Consider the following 24,314-nt stretch of genomic DNA (forward strand, 5'->3'; position numbering starts at 1 on the left):
GGGATAAAGAATTCCCTAGGCTGCTGTCACTCTGTCTTTCAACTTGGTTGGCAAAATGATAAATCACTTCATGTAAAATCTATTATTAAACTAATCGTCAAACTACAATATAAAAAGTGGGAGCTTAAAAAAGAGCGAGGGCTGACATCAGAGCAGAATAGGCAGGATTAGATCCTGCATGATTTCAAGTACAAATAGATCCCTCTGGGACTTTGGGGATTAATATTTTTTCTTCTCAGCCACTGTGAAGAATTAATGAGGGTACCTGCAACAATGCTTGCAAGCTGCTGAGTTCTGGTGATGGGGTATATGCTGCGTGCCTGAACGATGGCTGAAGCGATTTTCTTGGCGTGCCTCTCCTCCCCGTATGTTCTCAGGATGGACGCAAGCGCCTGTTGATCTAAAGCATTCACAACATCAGCAGCAGTGGGCATGTCAGGGTACCTACGCACAAGAAGAGCCAATTAGTTCACTGACGTCAGTTTTCATTGACAAGAGGTGAAGCTTCATAGCATTGAGACATAAAGTCAAACACACACACTGCATACAAGTGCCTTTGAGGTTTTTAAATAAGACAGCAACCCTGTGAAAACAGATATAGCTTACACCTTTTAAAGCCTTTTTCTTGCCACTATAAACGGCATTTGTTCCTTAATAACAATTCAAACAGCTGAAACTTCCAAGTATTAACATAAACTATGCTTAATGAGTTGACAAGAACAAATACATTCCAGTATCATGTTAAAATGGAAACACTGAGTGATTTTTTTATTCAGCCAAGCTTTAGAATATAAGCTTGTCCCTTATGGGTTCATTTTAGTCACCTTGCATTATATGTTATTTTCTAGTCAGAACTGATTTCAAGGATCTTTTCTTTCATATCTCCTGCTATGAAAACGATTGCTCATGAAAATAATTTTACTTTTCACTAAAAGGCATAAGAATTTATATCCAAGTGCTGTTTTGAGAGAATAGAAATGACCCAATATTACAAATAACAGGAATTACTACAATATAAACAGTATAAGCCCTACATTTATTTTTTTAAATCTCTGTCACTTTGCTATTGAAATAGTTCAGGCTATTTTATGAACATCATATATGGGTTTACTAATCAGAGAAAACATCCAACCCTACTTAATAAATTCTCTTCTACAGAGACATGGATGTGCACAATATTTTTCAGGCATTTATTACTCTCCTGCAGTATCTCACAAAAGATAATAAAACTTAGAAATCAGAGGCAAGTAGTATCATAGCAACAACTGTGGCGTAAGGCTTTTGTTATGCCACAGGTATCCTTTGTTCTTATGCTCCTATTCCATGTATGTATCCTCATGATGCAAATACAAGCTTTGAGTTCAGATTTTTGGGATCTGAGGACTGAATCCCACGAGAAACACGTGAGATGTTTACACAAAACTGGAAAAAGTGAGTATCAGGAGATTTGCTGTGTTAAAGCTTAGCATTCATGTATTAGGACAATTCTTCAGAAACTGAGGCTTCCCTTTGGCTCTATGTGAGCAACGAAAGATCAAATGACATTTCTTAAGTCTATGGGCTCATCAAAACACAGAGCAAAAAATATCATTCTCCCCGCAATGCATTATGCAATTACTGCCACTATCTATACAAAAGAGATCTTTGGTTGTTCATGTAGAAACCATGGTGCAACAGAAATGTATCTTGGGTTGTTTGAAGATGAAAACTGCTACATAAGTAGAAATTATCATTCCACCCTTTCATGCTCTTGAACATACTAAACACCAACTCTAATAAATTAAATAGAAGTGATTTATTTAGTAATTGTCATTTGACAAGTAAGACTGATGTGCCTCCTACACAATATGAAAAGAATATTGCTAAGGAAAGCTTACAATAAATCTATGGGCATGGAAGACACCATTCTACTAGTGTGTTAACAACGTCACTGTCTGATTTCAGCTGGCAGATATAATGGATAAACTTTCATTTATTTTACATCACACTCTTTTAAAAGAGAAGATACTGGGTCAGATGGCCACTGCAGAAAACAGGGAGGTTGCTCCTTTCCTGACCAAGCAAGGCAACGTGCTTAAGGGAAGGTTCCACAAATAGTAAGTGTGGCAAAAAAGGAAAGGGGTTGTGAACTTGTAGATCAAGTACAGTCTGAGGAACTGCAGAAATAACAGGGAGACATGGGCCTCTGAAAGTGAGATGCCCCTGTAACTGTACAGTTAACACAGAAGTTAGTGGTTTAATTACTCAACACTAGAACTTTCTTGTTATTTCAAAGAAGGAATATACAATAATCAGTGTTCTAAGTATTAAGATCAAGAAGAGCTCTGTGGTAAAAGAAAGGCAGAATACTGGTGCAAAAGTCATCATTTTACAACGAGAATTCTTTAATTTAAGGGGAAATGAAATGTACGGCAGCTGCTGAGCACAAAGATTTTGTGTTTCAAGGAGAAATATTTTACTGACAGGTACCTGTCACTATCCATCCTCATGTCCAACGGTCCATCCTTCTGCAGGGAAAAGCCTCTTTCAGGTGTATCAAATTGCATAGAAGAACAGCCAGCATCCAAGACAACCCCATCTAGAGTCCCCGGCTCAACTCCAGAGGACATTAACAAAGTCTCTGACTGGCTAAATGGTCCTAGAAGAGCTTGTATCTGTTTCCTGCAAGAAAGTCACAAATAAATAGCCTTGATTTTAGTTATAACAGTGCAGTTTCCTTTGTATAGCAGAATTAGGCAGTAGTGTTCACTTGTCTCAGAAGCACTATGGCTATTCCCAAAGTAACAGTTCAAGTACTTTTTCACCTTACCATTGAAAACTGGTCCAACCCACTCATCAGCACCTACTTAAGCTTCTTTAACTCTTTACTCCTTTCCTGCTTGATCTCACAGAAACAGAAACCTGATGAAAACTTCATTTTTTCAAGATGCAGGAACTCAGAGACACCTTTCGTATTCACAGGGAATGACCTGACAACCAAGGGATCTGCTGTGCTGATCAGGGCCCTTAGTTGAGTGAGGCCTAAGTGCAGGGAAGAACGTTTCTTGGACCTTGAGGAGAAGCAGACAAGATAGAACCAGACTGCCCAGCCTTGTGGCTAACACTTACCTGCCAGGAGAAAAATCCTGGGTTCCTATCACAGAAAAACCAACTTTGTTTTTAACGGTATTTGTTGTTCAAAAATAATTGGGTAAAGTCGGGCCCACTGGATCATAAGTAGAGAAAATACTTAAGTGTAGTTTTGATTCAGGCAGCTAATCACTGGGGAGAGCAGAGGTTTACATGCATTTTTGTGCTTAGCATTCTTCTTTCCTAAATTTAAGGTGGTTCTGGCTTAATATTCCTGTACTGGGAAGCAAAAGTGGCACAGCAAGGGAGCAGATGAGACATCTGAGGTACCCAGAGCTTTCTTGGGTGTCTAAACCTGGACTTCTTATTCTTGCTTATAAGGTGACCTACAATTAAATAAATTATCTACCTCAAAATCTCACTGAATCTCACAGATTAGAAAACACTAACATTACATTTTTAAGCAGCACCTGCCAAAACCAATGTATTTCTGCCCCTAAGAAGCAGCCACTGCTTCCACATGGGATTTTTTATTACCATTTGGATAACTACTCTTCAGCCCCATCAACTCTCACTCAAATTATTACATGGTCCACAAGGTTAACTCATACAATTTTGTCTAAGTTATACCAGCAGCAGTGAATAGGTGGAGAGGGCAACTCCTTTAACTGCTTGGGCTACCAAAGGACAGCTGACCACATATCTATCTTTTGAAACTTCAGCATTATAGTAATTTTGAAAAGAAAACTTCTCAAAATTTCAGTTGAAGTCTAATCCTGCTCTCAGGTCAGTTTAACATCAAGACACCTGGCACTATGACAGTTTAGTCAACTCCAGTGATTAGTTTTAAAGTACTGTACAAACAGGGACTCTGGACCTTCTCTGCACCCATGCAATTAGAGTCAGAAAATGCTACCAAGACTAACACACACACACACACAAAGAGAAAAAGCTCCATTAAAAGGAAGAGGTCATGAATGTAACCATATGGAAGAACATTTAGGAACACAATGGTATCCTCATCAGAGCAGAATGAATCAACCTATTTAACGTACCAAAAAAACTGGGAAATACCTCGAACGAGCAGATTTCATGAGGAATATCACAATCACACTTGACCATTTCTGAATGGATTAATGTCCAGCACATAATTAAACTATTCAGCTTAATAAGAGCTGACAGTTCCTGAAAAGCACAACAATCCCCTCAACATGTTTAAAACAATTTAAGGTGCATAGTTACAGCTTTGAGACTGCATTTCCCCTCAATATAATGAGAGGAATTTTCTTGAAAATGTGTACCACTTAGTCCAACTGGGCAGTGTTCCTAACTTCAAACTCATGCAAACAAATGAACTTTAAAATTCTGGATGTGGGAGATGAAAACAAATAAGACCTGGAAAAAATTATAAATTGCCATTGTTCTGCTCCCCTGGGAAACAGTGATCCATGCTATGAACTAATGCAGTACTGTGCTAACAACCAACCTGAAAAAATATTCTGAACCATATTGATAATTTGCTAGACAGTTGATTACATTTCTTTAAACAAGTCATAAGTACGTAGATGGAAAAGACATTTGGGACAGTGGCCTTTGATTTGTGGTCTGGCAACACCTTGTGATTAGGAAAAGGTAAATAAAAAAAAGTATATTTGAAATAAGTTGAAATTTACTCTTTGGTAGCGAGATGCTTCAAGCCGAAAAATGGTTTGGAGTTTGCAAATAAAAAAGATTGAAAAAGAATTAGATTGACATTTTGATGTCAGGCTTTCAGCTGTGTAAAATTATAGCTTCTGCATAGAATCTGGTTGTTACACACTGCCGTCTGGGTATCAAGAGTGGATATAGGTGTCTTGGTAAATATGAATCTTGACTAAACCTAGATGCTTTTCATGATATTATAACAACTATATTGAGATGTTCAGGCCAGTTCTCTAACTCCTGGTCCTTTTTAGACTACAAGAAACAATTTTAAGCATCTTGGTATCTCATACATTTCAATTAATCAAACCAAGTACAGAACTATGAAAGATTTAATACCTCACAAAAAGAAATACAAATATAAACTGGGTTTGGGATTTTTTTTTAATAGGATAGTAATTATGATAGTGATAATAAGGACTAATCTATTATGAGCATTACGCATTTATTTAAAGAAAAATATTTTGCCAAGCACTCAGAAGCATTTATCAGAACATACTAAAATTCTTCCCTTGTCTGCTATTCTTTACGCCTATGTTCAAATAATAGCTGCCTGTTACACAAATAAATTTCTCTAAAAGCACTTAATTTAGCCTAACATCCTTCTCCCTTCAGATTTTTGTTTACACCAATTGTAAATCCTGTTTGTAGGATAACCTGAAGTAAATAATAAACCACTGCATACCCGATACTAGAAGTGTTTATTTCCTACAGTCACATGCCTTCTGTTCGCCCTAGATACATAGACTTTTTTTTTTTTTGCTTTCTTTTTCAGTGTTCCACTGTTTTCTTTGGGCATTAGAGGATTTCTGTTCCATGACCATACTTATCCAGTGTGAAAATCTGTCTATTACCCTTTCTGTCTTAGCATATTGCAGTAACAGTGCTTAGCGGAGAAAAAAAAGCAGGAAAGGTAAACTAGGAACATCCCTAAATACCAAATAAAACATCAAGCTTATAGTTCAAGAAAGCCTGAGAAAAATGAGCGTATCAAAACAATGCAGACCGGGATTGAACCAGGTTTTAGGAAGGTCTTGGGGACAGCATATGGGACTAATAAAAACCAGCTGGTGATAGATGTCTACTACGGGACAGCTGATCAAAGAGAGACTATTGATGAGGCTTTCCTCCTTCAGCTGCAGGAGGCATCCCGGTCACAGGCACTCATCCTGATGGGGACTTTAACCATCCAGATATCTGCTGGGAATACTACACGGCGAGCTGCAACAGGTCCAGGAGACTCCTGGAGTCTATAGATGACAACTTCCTGGTTCATGTTTTGGACAGACTGACCAGAGGTGATGCATTACTGGACCTGGTGCTCACCAATGTGGGGGAGATCATTAAAGGTCTTAAGGTTGGAGACAGCCTGGGCTGCAGTGACCATGCCCTAGTTGACTTTCCGATCTCAAGGAATGTGGGCCTGGCAAAGAGTGGCATCAGGACCCTGAACTTTAAGAGAGCAAACTTTAGGCTGTCAAAGGACTTGTTGGCCAAGATCTCCTGGGAGGTGGTCCTTAGAGACAGAAATGTTGAGGACAGCTGGCTACTCTTTAAGGATGCCTTTCTGAGAGCTCAAGGGCTCTCTATCCCTCTGAATAAGAAAGTGGGCAGGAGGTCAGCATGGCTAAGCAAGGACCTGCTGGTCAAACTGAGGAAAAAGAAAGGCAAATACAAGCTCGTGTAGCCTGGAAAGAATACAGGGATGCTGTTCGGAGTTGCAGAGACAGGATCAGGAATGCCAAGGTGCAGATGGAACTGAAATTGGCGAGGGAAGTTAAAAACAACAAGAAGGGATTATACAGGTACATTGGCCAGAAGAGACAGGCCAAAGAGAACGTACCCCCCTTGGTAAATGAGAAAGGAGAATTGGCTGCAACTGATGAGGAGAAGGCTGAGGTACTGAATGAGTTCTTTGCCTGAGTCTTCTCTGGCAGCCAGGATTCTCATAATTCTCAAATCCCAGAACCTTGCATCCCTAGAACTCTAAGTGGGAACTGGGGGAGCAAATCCCGCCCCCCCCCCCACCTATAAGAGCAGAGCAAATCTGTGACTGCCTCATGAGACTGAATGTCTACAAATCTATGGGGCCGGATGACATGCATCCCAGGATCCTGAAGGAGCTGGCTGATGTGGTTGCTGAGCCGCTCTCCATCATATTTGAAAAGTCGTGGCTGTCAGGAGAGATCCCTGGGGACTGGAAAAAAGGTCATGTCACTCCCATTTATAAGAAAGGGAGCAAGGAAGACCCAAGGAATTACAGGCCGGTGAACCTCACTTCTGTGCCTGGGAAGGTCATAGAACAGATCCTCCTGGATGACATGTTGGAGCACATGAGGGAAGAGCATGTGATCCAGGACAGCCAGCACGGCTTCACCAAGGGAAGGTCGTGCCTTACCAATCTGGTGACCTTCTATGATGAGTGACAGCATCGGTAGATAAAGGGAAGGCAACCAATGTCATCTACCAGGACTTGTGCAAGGCCTTTGACACAGTCCCCCATCACATTCTTATCTCTAAACTGGAGAGATGTGGATTTCATGGGTGGACCATCCAGTGGATAAGAAACTGGTTAATAGACTGTAGCCAAAGGGTGGTGGTCAATGGGTCTATGTCCAGGTGGAGGCCAGTAACAAGTGGTGTCCCCCAGGGGTCTGTCTTGGACCGGTTCTCTTTAACATCTTTATCAATGATACTGATGATGGAATTGAGTGCACCCTCAGCAGGTTTGTGGATGACACCAAGCTGAGTGGTGTGGTCTACACCCTGAAAGGAAAGGAAGCCATCCAGAGGGATCTTGACAGGCTGGAAAGGTGGGCCCAGGTGAACCTAATGAGGTTCAACACTGCAAAGTGTGTAAGGTGTTGCACTTGGGCCAGAAGAATCCCAGACATAGATACAGACTGGGAGAAGAGCTCCTTGAGAGTAGCCCTGATGAGAAGGACCTGGGGATTCTGGTGGATGAGAAACTTAACATGAGCCAGCAGGGTGCTCTTGCAGCTCGCAAGGCCAATGGTATCCTGGGTTCCATTAGAAGAGGGGTAGCCAGCAGGGACAGGGAGGTGATTGTCCCTCTCTACTCTGCCCTCGTGAGGCCCCATCTGGAGTACTGTGTCCAGGCCTGGGGCCCCCAATACAAGAAAGATGTGGAACTGTTGGAGAGGGTTCAGAGGAGGGCCACAAAGATGATTAGAGGGCTGGAGCACCTGCCCTACGAAGAGAGGCTGGGGGAGCTGGGCTTGTTCAGCCTGGAGAAGAGAAGGCTGCAGGGGGACCTCATTGCAGCCTTCCAGTACCTGAAGGGAGCATATAAACAGGAGGGGATTCAATTTTTTAAAAGGATAGACAAGGGCAAGACAAGGGGGAATGGATTAAAACTAAAGGAAGTAAGGTATAGATTAGATATTAGGGGGAAATTTTTTACAGAGAGAGTGGTGAGGTGCTGGAACAGCCTGCCCAGAGAGGTGATGGTTGCCCCGTCCCCAGAAGTGTTGAAGGCCAGGTTGGATGGGGCCCTGGGCAACCTTGTCTGGATCCAGGCTAGAGGCTGGTGTCCCTGCCTATGGCAGGGGGGTTGAAGCTCTATGATCCTTGGGGTCCCTTCCAACCCATGCCATTCTATGATTCTATGATCAAAAGCTGTTAATGCTAGAAAGGGTCACATAGAGCATTTGAATCATTTCAGGTGATCTTTGAAGGCTACAATCTAACTAAAGCAAATTATCTTGCTTAAGAGGAAAATATTTGTATTTAATACTTGCACAGAATATTTCAGAAACATAAAGCACCTGGGAAGATCTTTTAGCCCCCTCTCTTATAAATGGAGAAGTAAGATTTGCAGCATATGATGTTGAATGGCTTTAAGGTACCTATGTAGAAATCTAAGAAAATTTTTCAGGTATTATGGTCTGAAGATGTAAAGACCAGGCAATACTTGTCCTGAGTTTAGCTCTCATTTGGCACACGAGCGCACAGTAACTGCATGGTAATTTTTTGATAACTTCCCAATGGCTACGAGTCAAGTAACACCTAACTTCTCAAAATACTCAACATGCTAACTCCTTCTCTATTAATTTTGGCATTCTCCAAGGAAAAGTACTCAAGATTTTAAAGGAATACTGGGAAAAGGGTCAATCTAGATATTTTTTTTCTTTAAAGAAAAGGTTATTTTAGCTACTGTGTGTTGTTGGGACCTTAATAGATTTTATTGCGCATCATGCTCAAGAGCTCGCAGAATTCTTGTACTATTTGCTACAGTTGGAAAATAACGTAGAATCCTGGGTTCAAGACCCTTTGTTCAGGTCATAATACAGTATTTTATTATAGTGTACTATGACACATAGCATAGTAATTCTGATAGATGGCATTGGATCCACACTTCTCAATTATGAAAGAGCAGAATGAGAAAGAGTTCAAAGTCTCCTAATGTATTTCAGGCTTTTCTGCTTTCAGCTAACCTCTGGTATTCTGCAATGCTTTGTAAAAATATTTCTTTTTTATTTTACTCAGCTGAGAGGGACGCACACAGGAAAAGAGTAAAGCATGACTACAGCTTCTACAAAATAAACAGAAAATCTTTTCCCCTAGCTAGATTCTGTCCGTTGTCACAGAAGTTACTGTGACATCAATCATTCAAGTAATTTCACAGAAAAGTAAGATTATGCTTTCACGGGGCTTCAAGCATTTTTTATGTGCATACAACAATACTTGCTCTTGATCTTTCAACATCACTCCCCTTAGAAATTCTATGTATGAATACATAGAAAGTTGGGAAGTGATGAACCCTTGTCAACAGTGAATGTTACCATCTAGTTAACCAGAATAAACGGTTTCTTTGAGAGAACTAGAAAAAAAAAAGTTGTTCAACTAACTCTTGCCAACACACAAACAAGGAGATGAACTTGGAGTTTGATTCAGTAACTCCAGTGAAGCTGCCAGCAGGGGTGCCATTCAGCACCAGCTGTAATGAGAATATTGGTACAAATCTAGTTTGATGTCACTGACTCACTTCACCTAGGTCACTCAGCAGCTCTCACAGCTTCAGTGGGCCAGGTACACACAGAAGCAAACCACAACATACTCTCATATTCCTGGAAGTTTCAGCATCCTACTGAGGAGCACTACTCTGCCTCAGTGCAACACCCCTCAAAAACTGCAACTGAATATTCTGCAAAAGATTGTAATTGACTTGTGACAAATGGGAAATCGGCACGGGTTTCATGTTTGCAAAAAGAAAAATAAATCAAAACATCTATCAACTTATAAATGAACCTTCTCATTACATCCCTAGGTTTACAAAAATATTAATTATAGCTTTGAAAAAGCCCATACATCTATTTGGAGAACTGACAGCTCAGTCTAGGCTGGGCTTTATGCTGTGAAATAATAAAACCATATCTCAGACACTGTTTAACAAAGACTGGAAAATGGGAAGATATGCACAGAACCAAGTACATTCATCTTTTCAAATTTGAGGGCAATAGCAACAATTTTATTCTGTGTGTTATGAGCACAGAAATGTTATTTTAAGTATTCATGAATATGTAAACATTTACATGCCACGCACTCTTGCTTAGGAGTAGCAAACATTTAAAAGGAATGCATACATTCTAGAAGTTAATGACTTCTTTCCATATAACCTGAAGATGTCACACCAGAAAAACCCCTAACAAAACCTCCTTTTTGTATTAACCTGTGGAACACTGAAAATCTTATAATGACAGAAATACTATCTCAAAGGTGAAAATACTTACCTGTCTCCTTCTCCTTCTGTCAATTGCCTGTCTTCTTTCTTATACAAACCCTTATAAAACTACTTCTTTCCTACTTCAGTTGCTGTCCTACAGCTTCCAGCAAAACTTCCTCTCCTCCTTACTCTGCTACAGATGCCATGAAACAACACTGTCCTTTGCTCCTTGTGCCTCACTGACTCCAAGTACCAAAAACCTGTTTCTAGCAACCTCTCAAGCATTATCTGTGAGCAATTTCAGGATGCCTCAAAACCAATTGCTCATGCTTTTAATGTTCATGTTTACTTTTTTATAAAATATACATTCCACTACTCTGTCCACTAAAACCAATACAGTTTCAGCAAAGACTACTGCTCTAAATTTAAGGAACTATTAATACTGTTTCAATTAAAGAAGAGAATTGTTTAACTAAAACCACAAATACCAAAGATATTGTCCATAAAATACATACAAAATCTTACCACATCAGACATGTTTCATAGCAGGTATGTTCAATTCCATCAAAAACAAAAAAAGGAAAATTTAAGTTGATAATGAACAATGTTCCTCTCTGGCTAAATTATAGCTTAAAGTCACTTCTATCTGGGGAAAATGGAAGACTAATAGAACAAAATGAGTGATTACTGAGGCAAATTTCAAAGTTATATGCTCACCAAAATTTGAGAAAATTTTATTTTTAAGTTTCCTAAATAATACAAAATTTGGCTCAGTAATAAGAGCAAATTATAGCATTTTATGCAATTTTCAGCTAGCTAGACTTAAACCCTTTGCTATAACATATGCAACACTTACACGTGCCACCTTTATTACATAACATATGTAAACTATGTCATATGCTATCATAATTCAGATGTGCTAAGAAAAGCAAGCCATTAGAATAATTTGCTTTTCATTCATGAGAAGTGACAGCTCAAAGGATAAGACGCCACCCATCAGAAGAATCATAAATATTTCTCTGACTTGACACTGCCCCATCTGGGGAGGTCAGCTTGACACACAGGTTGGCTTAGCCTTTGTGGCAGTAGGACAGTCTTGTTTTACAAGGTTCAGTGGACACAGTGCATGAACAGCTGAATACCTGTATCTCCTCAGGTCTTCCAAACATTCATTGTGACCTCAGCTTTATTAACACTGATGTTAACTTGAAAGCTTGCTTTACACTTCAGGCTCTTTTTTTGTACTGGTTTGCATTCCCACCCTGTTCTCACGCAACCTCCAGGGAAACCACTGCAGCACAAATAGAGCTGAGAACAGTTTGCTAGGTAAGACAGCAAATCCAGTGGCAAAGCTACCAGATGTGCTTTCAAAAAATGCTCATTTTCCATGGTCACAGAAATCAAAGAGTTGAGAGAAATAATCGAAAAAAAGAGAGGTGAATCACTAAAGGATTTATGGTTTCTACTTATGCAGGCATGCTGCATCAGAGCATTTCAGGACCGTTTTGGTTTTCTAAGCACAGTGATTGTGGCTCTACCTCCAATTCAGCCATGAGTGGAAGCAGACATATTTCTGAAGCAAGAAGAGACTTAAGCAGCTCCTTACACATAACTCCATCAGATCCAGTATGTATAGGCTACATACATCAACGAATCTGCCTGTTATTTCAGATCTCCTAATAACTACTGTGTACTACTGTCACAACTATAGCAAGAAGTTTCGATGGTCTTAAAAGTATTTCCACTGTCAGTTTGCACAATCACTGTTTAAGGACAAATATTCATCTCATTCACGTTTGAAGATATTTGTCATTGTAATAAAAGGTAGTAAAGCAACTTTCCTTTGAGCTGATAAATCTTTCCTTAAAATCTCCTCTTTATTCCCCAACATCCAATGTATAAATTGACACTTCCATTAAAGACACAATGCTGCTTCCCTGAACTCAAAAGAAATGTGGCTAGTGGCCTTAGAAAGCAGAAAAGCTCCGTTCAAGTCAGTTGCCAAAAACCCTGTAGAATACAGAAATTCTGGATAGACATCAGCAAACTGCAAATTGGCATCAGAAACAACTGTGCATGAACATCTTTCAGCCCATGAATATACGAATACCCAAATCTACACCTTATCTTTTTCAAAATGCACAGAACGAGCAGATCGCTTCATCCTTTTCCCAGCATTAACACCCAGTCTCAGAGGAACATGAAGGTATCTGAAGGGTTTTAAACTGGGGACAAGGCACACAGATTTATCATTCAATCAGATTTCCTGTTCAATTACTGATCGGTTGCCATCAACTATGTATAACGACCAAAATACATACATGAAACACTACTGTTTCAAAAGACAAGAACTTGTCTCTCCTCTATGTTAAATGAACAAAAAAGTATAGCTTCCCTGCTCTCCCTCCCTACAACATTTTGGTTTGTGCTGTCTAAACATGCTTCTCCCTTACCTCAATCAGTAATTAACTATTGTCTGCATAATATGGATGATAATGAAGAAGGAATTTTAACACATAACAAAATCTCAGATCAAGTAAAGTATTTTTGTAGGAAAATTAAATCATTCGTTACCAATGCTTTCTCCTTTAATCTCATAATTTGAGAAATACATCCTAATTCGTTCATAAACAAGGGATTATGAAGAAAGTGCAAAATAACTGTGTAGTTACCTTTCAAGATTAGAATATAGCTATCCAATTTCCAAGGGTATTCATTCATTAGCTGAATAAAAGGTTTCATTTTTTGACACCTTTTTCTGCATATAAAACACAAACTTGAAGTTAACATAATGGACACTGATGATTTAAAAAGCAACATGCAATGAACTGTCAAAAGGCTACTCCTACCTACACCCACATGTTCAATTGTTTTAGAACGACTCCTATTACAATATGATTTACATTTTGTAAGACTGTTATAAAAACAGAGACACAGAGTGTGTAAAAGCATCTCTTTTTCCTCCCTGCAGAACTGAATAATAAATGTAACTATTGTTAAATTTTCGTTAGCTAAAAAGGCAAATTTACACAATACTTTTCCACATCATAAGTTCTGGCACTCTGAAGTGCTCTATTCACACAGAAAGCTTGCTCACAATTGTGCATAATTGTTGCTTTGACAGACCTGCTGCTTCTGATACATGGAATATATTTGCATAGCCTTTGCCTTGTTAAAAAAATGAGTCTAGACCTCGAGACACAGTGGCAATACTATGACATAATAAATGGAAAAACAATCTGAGCCACAGAAGCTATTTTTTCTTTTCGTAATTATTCAACAGCTGACAGTATTGGAGTGGCCTGATAAAGCCCTATAGGACTTTTATTTCCTTTGACAAACTATTTCTTTGTTTGACATGGTAGTTAAATCTTAGAACACTAAAGATGAATACACCTGGCATCAGGAATTTATTACAAATGAAACAAGCAACTTTTTCCTCCCTCCTGCCATTCCTACCTAAGGTATTACATATAAAAGCATGTCTACATTCCTAATTGACTCCCACCGTAAGCCTTAAACTGTCAGCCCATCACTTGGACAGCGTCACACATCCCAGCTATACGCTTCTAACTGTGGGAAGGAGAAACAGGAGAAACAGAACACAAGAGGAATGTAACTAAGGGCAAAAGCAAAGAAGGGGCATCACTCTGCTGGAAATTACAGAATCCACAAAGCTTTGCTCTTCCTTGTCTTGTACCAGTTCTTAATCCTTTTTGAGACAAGGGAACCAGAGCTTCGCATAACATGAAGAATTCAAGCTTATCATATATGTTTAAATGACAAGCTAACATTCACTTTTCTATTCTTTATTTCTTTCCTAATAGTCTTTAGTATGTTCTTCTAACCACCAGTGAACACTGAACACTGAAGTTTTTGTAGAACTATGTACTAGAAGCCAAGTATTTCATTACTGACTGCTTGGCCAACAGCCCAACACTACGTAAGCAAACATGATGCTTTTGCCACACATAACTTGATAATTAACTGTGTGTTTCCATCTGCCTTGTAATGTCTTGCAGCTCTTCAAAGTATGCCTTCATTTTGCCACATTAGGTAACCTAGCCAAACCAAAAATCATCAGTGATTATACCACTAATTTACTATCTTACTTAGCTCACTTATGAATAAATAGGTTGTGTTCCTTTCCACATATGCTTGTGGTGCTTCACTGGTGAGGTCATTGCTTTGAAATAAGTGTGACCCTTCCAGCTAGGTGGAAAACCTCCACCAGACAACTCCTTTGCTTCTACTACCCATTCTTTTCACAGAATATTTATATCACCTTGTTGAATCATACTTGTTACTTCTGAATTTACCAACTCTCTGAAAACACAAACTCTTCTATCTCAAACTACAAAACACTTATAATTAAATCTGTATTTAGTTCTCATACACCCTACTTGGAAAGAAAATCAGGTGCTTAATCCTACTGAAGATTGTAAGGTTTATATGCATATTTAAAAGGGTGTAATTTACTAGTTTTTCAAATCAAAACCTTAACTCAGGATTTTTAAACACTATCTGAAAAGCTAGGTACGTCCCCTAAGACTCTTAGTTACACAAAAACTACTGAAGTTACACAAAAGAATAAAATATTAAGAACTGTAAGAATGTTTGTAATTTAAAATGATGACATAAAATACAGTTTGGCACCAATTCCATTTCCCAGTGACCTTGACTTTTTTCCTAATTTAAAATTTTCAGTTTCAGGACACAATCACAAAAATACAACTAGTTTGTTCAGGAACCATTAGCATCTTTGTTTTTAGACACGCAATGGTTAGCGTCTATGTATAAACTTAAAGGCAATTCTGTATTAATTTTTTATTCTGTTATCTCATTTATGAAATATCTTGCAATAAAATCTGGCAAATTTAGCTGTACTTCATCAGTGATGATTTTGTCTGACCATCAGTGTTTCATGTATTGACATTTTTAATTCACACAAGTCATGAGACAGAGCATTCAGAAGGACTTCCCTCCTACACAACGAATATCCAGAAACTGTGCAAATTACCTCTAAACTAAACAGATGAATTGAACGCAATGGGAGAAGTAATAGAATATCCATTAAATACTATCTGGTCCTTAAAGTACGTACACAATTTTAAATTACTGCTCTGTTTCTCTCTACTGGGTAAATAGATCCAATTGAGATTCATTGTAAAAAACCCACCCTACTTGTGAAATGAGAGGACATCCAGAGGTAAAACAAAACAGTGAGTCACCTCCAGCAAGAGTAAGCGGTAACTAAACAGTTACATAATCAACACAATCTGATTTTTTTCAAGCAGCCAACATTAACAGCTGAAGTTAAAAGAGACAATATCGAAGAAATAAACTGGAAGAATATAAATGGGAATGTCAGGCAATCAGAAAGGAAGCTGGTGCATAAGTCCATTTAAAGTATCATGAAACATGATCCCTAAATGCCCATAAACAAAAATTATCTGTAGTGAAGTTGCTATTAACCTAGAAGAGGTAATGTAAATCTAGTTAAACTTGTTGCAAGTACCGCGGTAAAGCATGACAGAGTTCATAAGAAAATAACCACAGAAAAATGTGATGAGTTGTACAGCATCACAATGTGAAGTCATGTACTGAAATGGCAGAAAAAACAAACCCTGCACGGACTGGAAGCTCACTGTCTGGGCACAACTGTGAGGAAAAGGAAGGTGAAGTTTTATTTGGTCATAAAATGAACAGTAAACAGTAGTGCGAATACAGCCATAAAAAGGGAAACAAAACACTTGGATGTACAAGTAACAAGTCTCTTCACTGGGAACAGGAAAGTATTAATGTCAAGACTTCATCTGGAGCACTGTACGCCATTGCAGGAGCCTTACCTAAAAGCAGCTCAAAGCGGAACTGGCACACAGAAGCTTTAATAGGATGACTAGAAGAAATGAGAGCTATTATTATGAGATGAAACTACAAAAAAACCCAGACTTGTTTTGCATACAAAAAAGAATGCCAAAAATAGATGTTCATATTCTCTGAGTATTTTAAATGCCATGGAGAGAAAAGAACTAATAGATATTAATCAACTATTAGTTAATTTTATTCAACTAAAATTAAATTAAGTAACTACTTTAACCGGAAATTTAAAGAAACTTTCATATAATGAAAAATTAGAGTCTAGAATAGCTGCAGCACTGCATATAGAACTCCTAATTACTTTTAAGATAGAGCATAGCGAAGAAGATTAAATTATGCAGTGGCCTGTAATACCAGGCAACTGGAATCAATGACCTAGGAGTCCTGCAGCATGTTTATATTTGAACATCTATTGCTATTGTAAAGTTCACCCTGAAAATATTTTAAATTAGAGACGTATACACATTACACAGATTGCACCTATATAAACATACTCCAACCTAGTAATAACACAGCCTTAGGTATATTTTTTAGAAAAAAATTAAAATGAACGCACAAATACAATGTTGGCTCTGAAAAGGCTTCTTTCTCCTAATTTTCCTCAAAGTAATTATGGGGGATTTTTCATACAAATCATATGCCATTGCAGGAGCCTAACACTGACATTGGAAACTGCTATTTGCTGATAGCAAACTCAAAAGACACTGCTCTCAGATAAAATGATTTTTAGCTTTTTTTAAATTCAGAAAAAGAGAAAGCAACTCCTAAACCCTTTTGCTGCTACAACAGTATGATTAGGATCCCAAGGTGAACAACTTGTGATCATTATTGAACAAAGTTCAGTATCTATGTTTCCACAGAGAGAGATAAAATAGTCTAAAGGCATTAAATTAATGTGATATGAAAGGGGAGTTCAGCGATATCCCCCCAAAAAAGAAAAAAGCCAAAACCCCAAACCAAATTCAGCAGCTTTTTAACTCTATTTTTTTCCAACCAGAATAAATGAGAACTGGCTTATCTGAAAAGAACATTTTAACACTATGCTCCACGGCTTACTACTTTGTAAGCTCTATTTCTCTACATTTATGAGCAGCTTTCCATCTGTTTTGCATAGTAGCTGACTCCACAATTAGACTAGCACTTTCTTTTGTATTATGAGCTTTATTAGAGGCTAAGACCTTATAAGCAAAATAATTACAGGTAATTTCCACGTGAAGCTGAATGCCCTTTGAGATGTTAGAAAACACACAGTAACATGATCTTGACAGGCTTCAGAAGACAAGAAGAGTATACTAAGGCATTTCTTTTTTTCCAAAACTGGAATTATCCAACAATCCTTTTGACCCACAAATGTCAAGACTATTAAGGAGAACTTTCTTCTGAGGTGTCATCTTTTTACCTTAGAATCACAGGATCTGAGAATAATTTGTCAAAAGAGACCTGGAGAGGTCTTCCAGATCAAACCCCTGCTCAACGGAGGTCTAATTAGATGGGGTTGCTCAAGGCAAGGTCCCATTGAGCCTTGAACATCTCCAGATAAAGTGATTTCACAAGCTCTCCAGGCAACCTGTTCCAGTACTGCCACCCTTATGGCAACTTTTCCCCCCCAATACCTAATTGGAATTCCCTGCCTTTTAACTCATGCCCCAGAAACTCCAAGGGACTCCAGCTATATGGCAGCCCTTCAGACAGGTAAAAAGCTTCAGTACAAATTGTTCATAAAGGGTTTTAAATAATTTAAGTCTACAAGAAATATAAACATCTGATGCTTTTCTCATTTTTTTTCCCAGAATTATTATGAAATTAAAACAAAACAACTATGTATTTAGTCTGAATATAAAAAAATTAGTCTGACACACCTCTAGAGTGTCAATCCTTGGTTATGTTATGGTTCTGTCACACAGAAAACTAAACAATGAGTCCTGAATCATTTATCTATTTACTTCAAGCAGGTTCATTTCTGTATCAAGGTACCAATATAAGACAAAGTTTTTGATGTTGGATTCTTGGCAGGATATGAAATAATCATTCATCATTATCTGATTACATGAGAAATTGAAGAATCAAATTGTAAATACAAACCAGTTTACAGCTCAGTATTTTTGCACACTCAAAATAACAGTTTTTTCAGTTATTATGTAGTTTCTCACTGGAAGTGTCAATAAACAGTTTCATTGCTCTCCATTTGCTACAATTCTCTGATCAGAAACAATTTATTACTTTGTAGGATAATCCTCACTGGAAAAGTTTTATTTTTTTACTACAAAAGTATGTGTTCCTGTTCACAAGCTGGACTGCTGACACCAATACAAACACAAATAACCAAACTTCAAGTGAAAAAAATTACCACATTGGATAAATTTCTCTTTGTGATGGCAAAGCCATGAATAATCTGTTACATTCTTCAAAAGACACTAGATGGCTCCACTGGTTTTCCTACAACAGCCTCCAGTAAAATTTCAAATCTCCCATGGGAAATGCTAAATAAACACCCTACTATTTCATTTCAGCAGGATAATATATTACCTATAGTACACTCTTCCCCATGGTGGCATGGCATAACACTAAATATAACTCCATTTGAAAAACGTCTATAAGAAAAACTTAAACGGCACAGTATTTCCAATAACAACATACCAAATAAAATCAAACAGAATTCAATGAAGCCATCCGGAAGAACACTCTATCGTTAAGACAAGCATACCTCCAAGTTTTATTCTGCAACACACAGTCATGAACTTCGAGTGGCAAACTCCATCCCCACCACAAACCTCCTGCAGTACCAATGACTTGTGTTATATTCATCACATGGTTATTAGATTTGATACAAAGCATATAGCTCAATTTCATTTATAAAAGTAATCCTCGAGTAATCCCACAGCTATTGGTCCATCTTACAAAAGACTTCAGAAAATATTGCCCAAAGAACTTCCTCTGTGAGGCTGACTGCTCAACATTAATGCATTTGGACAGACTTGTCTATGTATAACAGTTCTGCTTTTGTCCATAAAACCAGCAACTTACATGATACACACATAAACAAATAAAATGTTATAGAAGATGCTATCTGCTGAAAAGATGATCAGAGAGTTTTGATTCTCTTGGATGGAGGGATAGAGACATGTTCATTACATTACACTTTTTGTCTTATACTGAAGGGAAATGAGCAAACCATTCAAGCAAAGGCTTAAATCATGTCAAAGATATTTTTGGGCCTTCTCAAAATGTATTCCTCACCATTTATCTTTACCGCTTCTTTATCTGATGCCACTTTTTTTGCGGATGACACTAGCAAGCACTAAGGTCTTGACTACAGTGAAGAACAGATGGCAACCCAACAAGATTTTTTCAGGCAGCAATCCTGGTCCTGCTGCAAGTCATGTATTTCTCTCCTAATGAAACAGTAATAGTTTTTCTTTTCAATTCAAGACAGCTCTGAGCTGAAAAAACATGGACAACAAAATAAGCATAGTTCTGAAAGGTAGTTAAACAAAAAAAACCCACCCCCACTTCAAAATTTAATTACATCAATTAACAAAATACATCGGCAAGTTGGAGCATAGGAAGTTCAATGCTAACATACAGAGGAACTTTTTCACAGTGAGGGTGACAGAGCACTGGAATAGGCTGCCCAGGGAGGTGGTGGAGTCTCCTTTTCTAGAGGCTGAATATGAGCCAGCAGTGTGCCCAGGCGGCCAAGAAGGCCAATGGCATCTTGGCTTGTATCAAAAACAGTGTGGCCAGTAGGTCTAGGGAGGTAATTGTGCCCCTGTACTTGGCATTGGTGAGGCCACACCTTGAGTACTGTGTGCAGTTCTGGGCTCCACACCATAAAAAGGACATTGAGGTCCTTGAGCAAGTGCAGAGAAGGGCAACCAGGCTGGTGAAGGGGCTGGAGGGCAAATCATATGAGGAACGGCTGAAGGAGCTGGGGATGTTTAGCCTGAAGAAGAAGAGGCTGAGGGGAGACCTTATCACCACCTACAACTACCTGAAGGGAGGTTGTAGAAAGGTGGTCTCTTCAGCCAGGTGACGGCATGAAGCTGGGCCAGGGCAGGTTTATGTTGGATATTAGAAAAAAGTTTTTTACTGAAAGAGTTGTCAGGGCCTGGAACAGGCTGCCCAGGGAGGTGGTTGAGTCACCATCCCTGGATGTGTTCAAAATAAAGGGTAGATGAGGTACTTAGGGATATGGTTTAGCATAGGATGGGAATGGTTGGACTCGATCTTCAAAGTTCTCTTCCAACCTTGTGATTCTTGTGATCTTCAAGCCCCATCTGGATGCCTATCTGTGCAATACGAGCTAGGGAGCTGCTTTGGGAGGGGGGGTTGGACGTGGTAAGGGCCTGACTTGGCTCCAAAATACTCAGTGATTTGTTTTGGGTCCTCCTGTTCCCAACACAATGAGGGCAAATCCCTGGAGCTCAGAGAACACTAGACCAGAGCCCAAACTCCAAGATACTCTTCCTCGCTTATGAAATGTGCGCGTAGCTGAGAACCAAAGAAATCCTAGTCCAAGCTGTCACCCACAAGTCCAGACAGTATCATTTCTATAGCCATGCTTTTATTAAAAGTTACATAAGGCTTTTCAAATGTCAGAAGAAGGATTAAAAAGTTTGTGCTGCTTCAGCAAGAACTGGCTATTGGACTGAGCTGAGAGAGTGTTGATCAGTGGAGCAGAATCTAACTGGAGACCTGTGACTAGCGGTGTTCCCCAGGGCTCAGTGTTGGGTCCAGTCCTGTTTAATATCTTCATGGACTACCTTGATGAGGGAATAGCATCCACCCTCAGCAAGTACCTGATGATACAAAGCTGGGAGGGGTGGCTGACACTCAGGAACACTGCGATGCCATCCAGCGAGACCTGGACAGGCTGGAGAGCTGGGCAGGGAGAAACCAGATGAGGTTCAACAAAAGCAAGTGTAGAGTCTTGCACCTGGGAAGGAACAACCATTTGTATCAGTACAGGCTGGGGGTGACCTGCTGGAGAAGAGCTCTGTGGAGAAGGACCTGGGTGTCCTGGTTGATGACAGGATGGCCATGACCCAGCAGTGTGCCCTGGTGGCTAAGAAAGCCAATGGGATCCTGGGGTGCATCAGGAGGAGTGTGGCCAGCAGGTGGAAGGAGGTGATCCTCCCCCTCTACTCTGCCCTGGTCAGGCCCCACCTGGAGTATTGTGTCCAGTTCTGGGCTCGTTATAAAAAAAAGACAGGGATCTCCTGGAGAGAGTTCAGAGAAGGGCTACAAAGATGATTAAGGGCCTGGTGCATCTCCCCTATGAGGAAAGGCTGAGGGAGCTAGAAAAAAGAAGACTAAGGGGGGACCTAATTAAAGTTTATAATTATCTTAAGCAAGGGAATGCAGGGGGAATCAGCCAGCCCCTTTTCAGTGGTCTGTGGAGACAGGACAAGAGGCAATGGCTGCAAGTTGGAGCATAGGAAGTTCTGCAACAACACGTGGAATTACAGAGTGAGGGTGACAGAGCACTGGGACAGGTTACCCAAGGAGGTGGTGGAGTCTCCATCTCCGGAGATATTCCAGACCCATCTGGACGCCTATCTGTGCAATATGTGCTAGGGAGCTGCTTTGGCAGGGGGGTTGGACCCAATGATCTCTCAAGGTCCCTTCCAACCCCTATGATTCTATGATTCTATGGTGCTATTAGGAAAAATGGCAAAAATCTTCACCATATAATTCGCAAAAGTCTGATAAACAAAATTAAGAGTCAATTATTCCATGTGGCACAGAACTAATTAGGTCCCACCTGAAATACTGGGCCAAGTTTTAGTGTTTAAAAAAAAAAAAGTAGTAGACAAACTGAAAGAGATCCAAGTACCAAATATGATGGTTAGAAAACATGACTCATACGGAAACACTGAAAGTTGTGCTTTGTTTTGTTTTTCTTTCTGGATAAAGAGAAGGCTGGAGGGGATCAGGATGTTGATCTCTAAGAAGTAAAGAAGATGTCAGTACTCAGTTATTCTGCGTGTTATGTGAGCGCAAGTCAAGGAATGCTTGGCTAAAGTGCAGCAAATCAGCTCTAAAACAGACTTTAGGAAACAATTATTTACATATACACCATAAAAAAATGACTAAGAAAGATTATTTATACAATTCCTCTTACTTAAGAGGGTTCCTAAGAACAAGAAAAGAATCTATAATTTCAGAATTCCAGAAATATATTTGATTTTTTAAGATCAAGAATAATCAACCAGGTAATTTGTCTACATTGTTGAAAACCCCATGTTTCTAACATCCATGATTTATTTTAATTCCTTTTTGAAAATCATTCAGGGTTGAAGTTGCATCATTCCTGGGTTCGATCAGGAAATTTGCAGTTAATTTTAACTTGGTAACATCTGATTTCACATCACAGAAAAAGTCACTGATCAAATTTTTGCCTCTATCACTCCATCCTCTGTGCTGTATTACTTCCTGATACTTTTAAGAGAGCATCGGGGTGGGGGTGAGGGAAGGTGTCATTCTTTCTTTTATCACAGGTTTATTTCTTTAGTCAAGAAACAGACAGAATTGCCCCCTTCACACCCTTATTCCCTCCCATCCCTGCAGTCAACAATATCCCAAGTATGATTTCTGACAGGTAGAGATCATAGTGCCTAGTTTTTTTCAGTCCATTTATTAGTAAGGTGCACTTGGCATTAATAAATTAGATTTTGAACATACAGAAGACTTTCTGCTTGAGTCTGCAGAAGTAATCTTTGACTGACTCCCCTTCCTTCTGCATCACATATGTCAAAGTATCTTTTGCATATAAATTGCAGTTTATATAAAATATAACAAGCTCCTCAAAAATTACAAGAAGCATGTAGAAAATTACTATTTCTTTTCTTTTTTAAAGCAGTATTACATAGACAACCCACATTGCTATATTTGTATGTTATAGTTCATATTGCTTCCTGAGAACCAGAAGTCATTACCCACGGGACTTAAATAATCCTTTTTTTCTTTTCCTGTGTGCACAAGTAGTGCATGGGATTTTTTTTCCTAAAACCTCAGCCTGCCAAATATGACAGAAAATGTTACACAGAGTCTTGTAAATTAAAACAGTGGCAAGAAAATCTCTAATATAATCAGTCATTGGCAACTATTACCCACTTCAAACGAGAAATTGAAAATTTTACCTCAAAGCTGAACACAGATGTTAGGAAAAAAGGGGGTAATTTCCAGGAGATTCTACGCTGCACGAAAGAGTCAAGTCTGAACAGAGCAAATGCTTAGAAGCATTTTCACTGCTCAGTTTCATGCTGAAGTAGACAGAAGTGTAAAGCCATGATACTTTCCATCGCAACTATAAAGATGGCACAAATATTTTGCTATCGAGCAAAAAATGAAGTGAGAAAGAAATGCATAGTTGTACAGGTTTTGGGTTTTGCATATAGAGAAATAAGATCTGTCTTTCACTCGGTATTTCTTCCTAGAAAAGAAGACCCTAAGGATTCTTCTAAAGACAGACCCTAAGGATTCTTCTAAAGCTTCTTCTTGGCTATTCCTGATATCCCAAAAAATTTTAACTACTGGTGTTGAATGGTCAATCAATATTTAACTTCTGTTCTTTGCCATTTTGCCTGTCACATTTCACATTTACATCTTTTCCATTAATTTCATCTCTGACTCATGTTATTCCTCTTAAAAATGTCCTATCTCCTTCAATCGTGAATTATTCAGGTTGCTTGGCCTTTCGGGATTTTTCTGAGTCTCCATTTTTCTCAGCAAAGCTAGCAAAGAGCTAGCTATCACAGTTTTCAAGACTTGTTTTTTTTTATCCTTTGATAGCTATATTTTTATCAATTCACAGTCCTGAATTTCCTAGTCTTTTCCATATTCTTCCCCACTGCTTCTCCACAAAGTATCAATGCAATCCCTTAAGTATCTAAAGACATGTTCACCACAAAAAATATCACTAAAAACTTTTCCCTATTTTGTAGGGAAAGGAAGTTTGTCTATTCCTAGGACTTCC

The 24,314-nt window shown here is 38.9% G+C and overlaps 1 protein-coding gene across 1 annotated transcript in view; it reads right to left on the minus strand.

The window, feature by feature from the left end:
• The window catches only part of METTL15 (methyltransferase 15, mitochondrial 12S rRNA N4-cytidine), a 95,801-nt gene that overhangs the window by 10,335 nt on the left and 61,152 nt on the right, over positions 1–24,314 (minus strand). The window contains exons 5-6 of the mRNA XM_084263647.1: positions 2,470–2,661; positions 266–444 (exon numbers count right to left, since the gene is read on the minus strand). Of these exons, the coding sequence (XP_084119773.1) occupies positions 266–444; positions 2,470–2,661 (371 nt within the window). The remainder of the gene's footprint in view (positions 1–265; positions 445–2,469; positions 2,662–24,314) is intronic.

Source organism: Gallinula chloropus (genome assembly GCF_964237585.1).
Source record: "Gallinula chloropus genome assembly, chromosome: 4".
NCBI lineage: Eukaryota > Metazoa > Chordata > Aves > Gruiformes > Rallidae > Gallinula > Gallinula chloropus.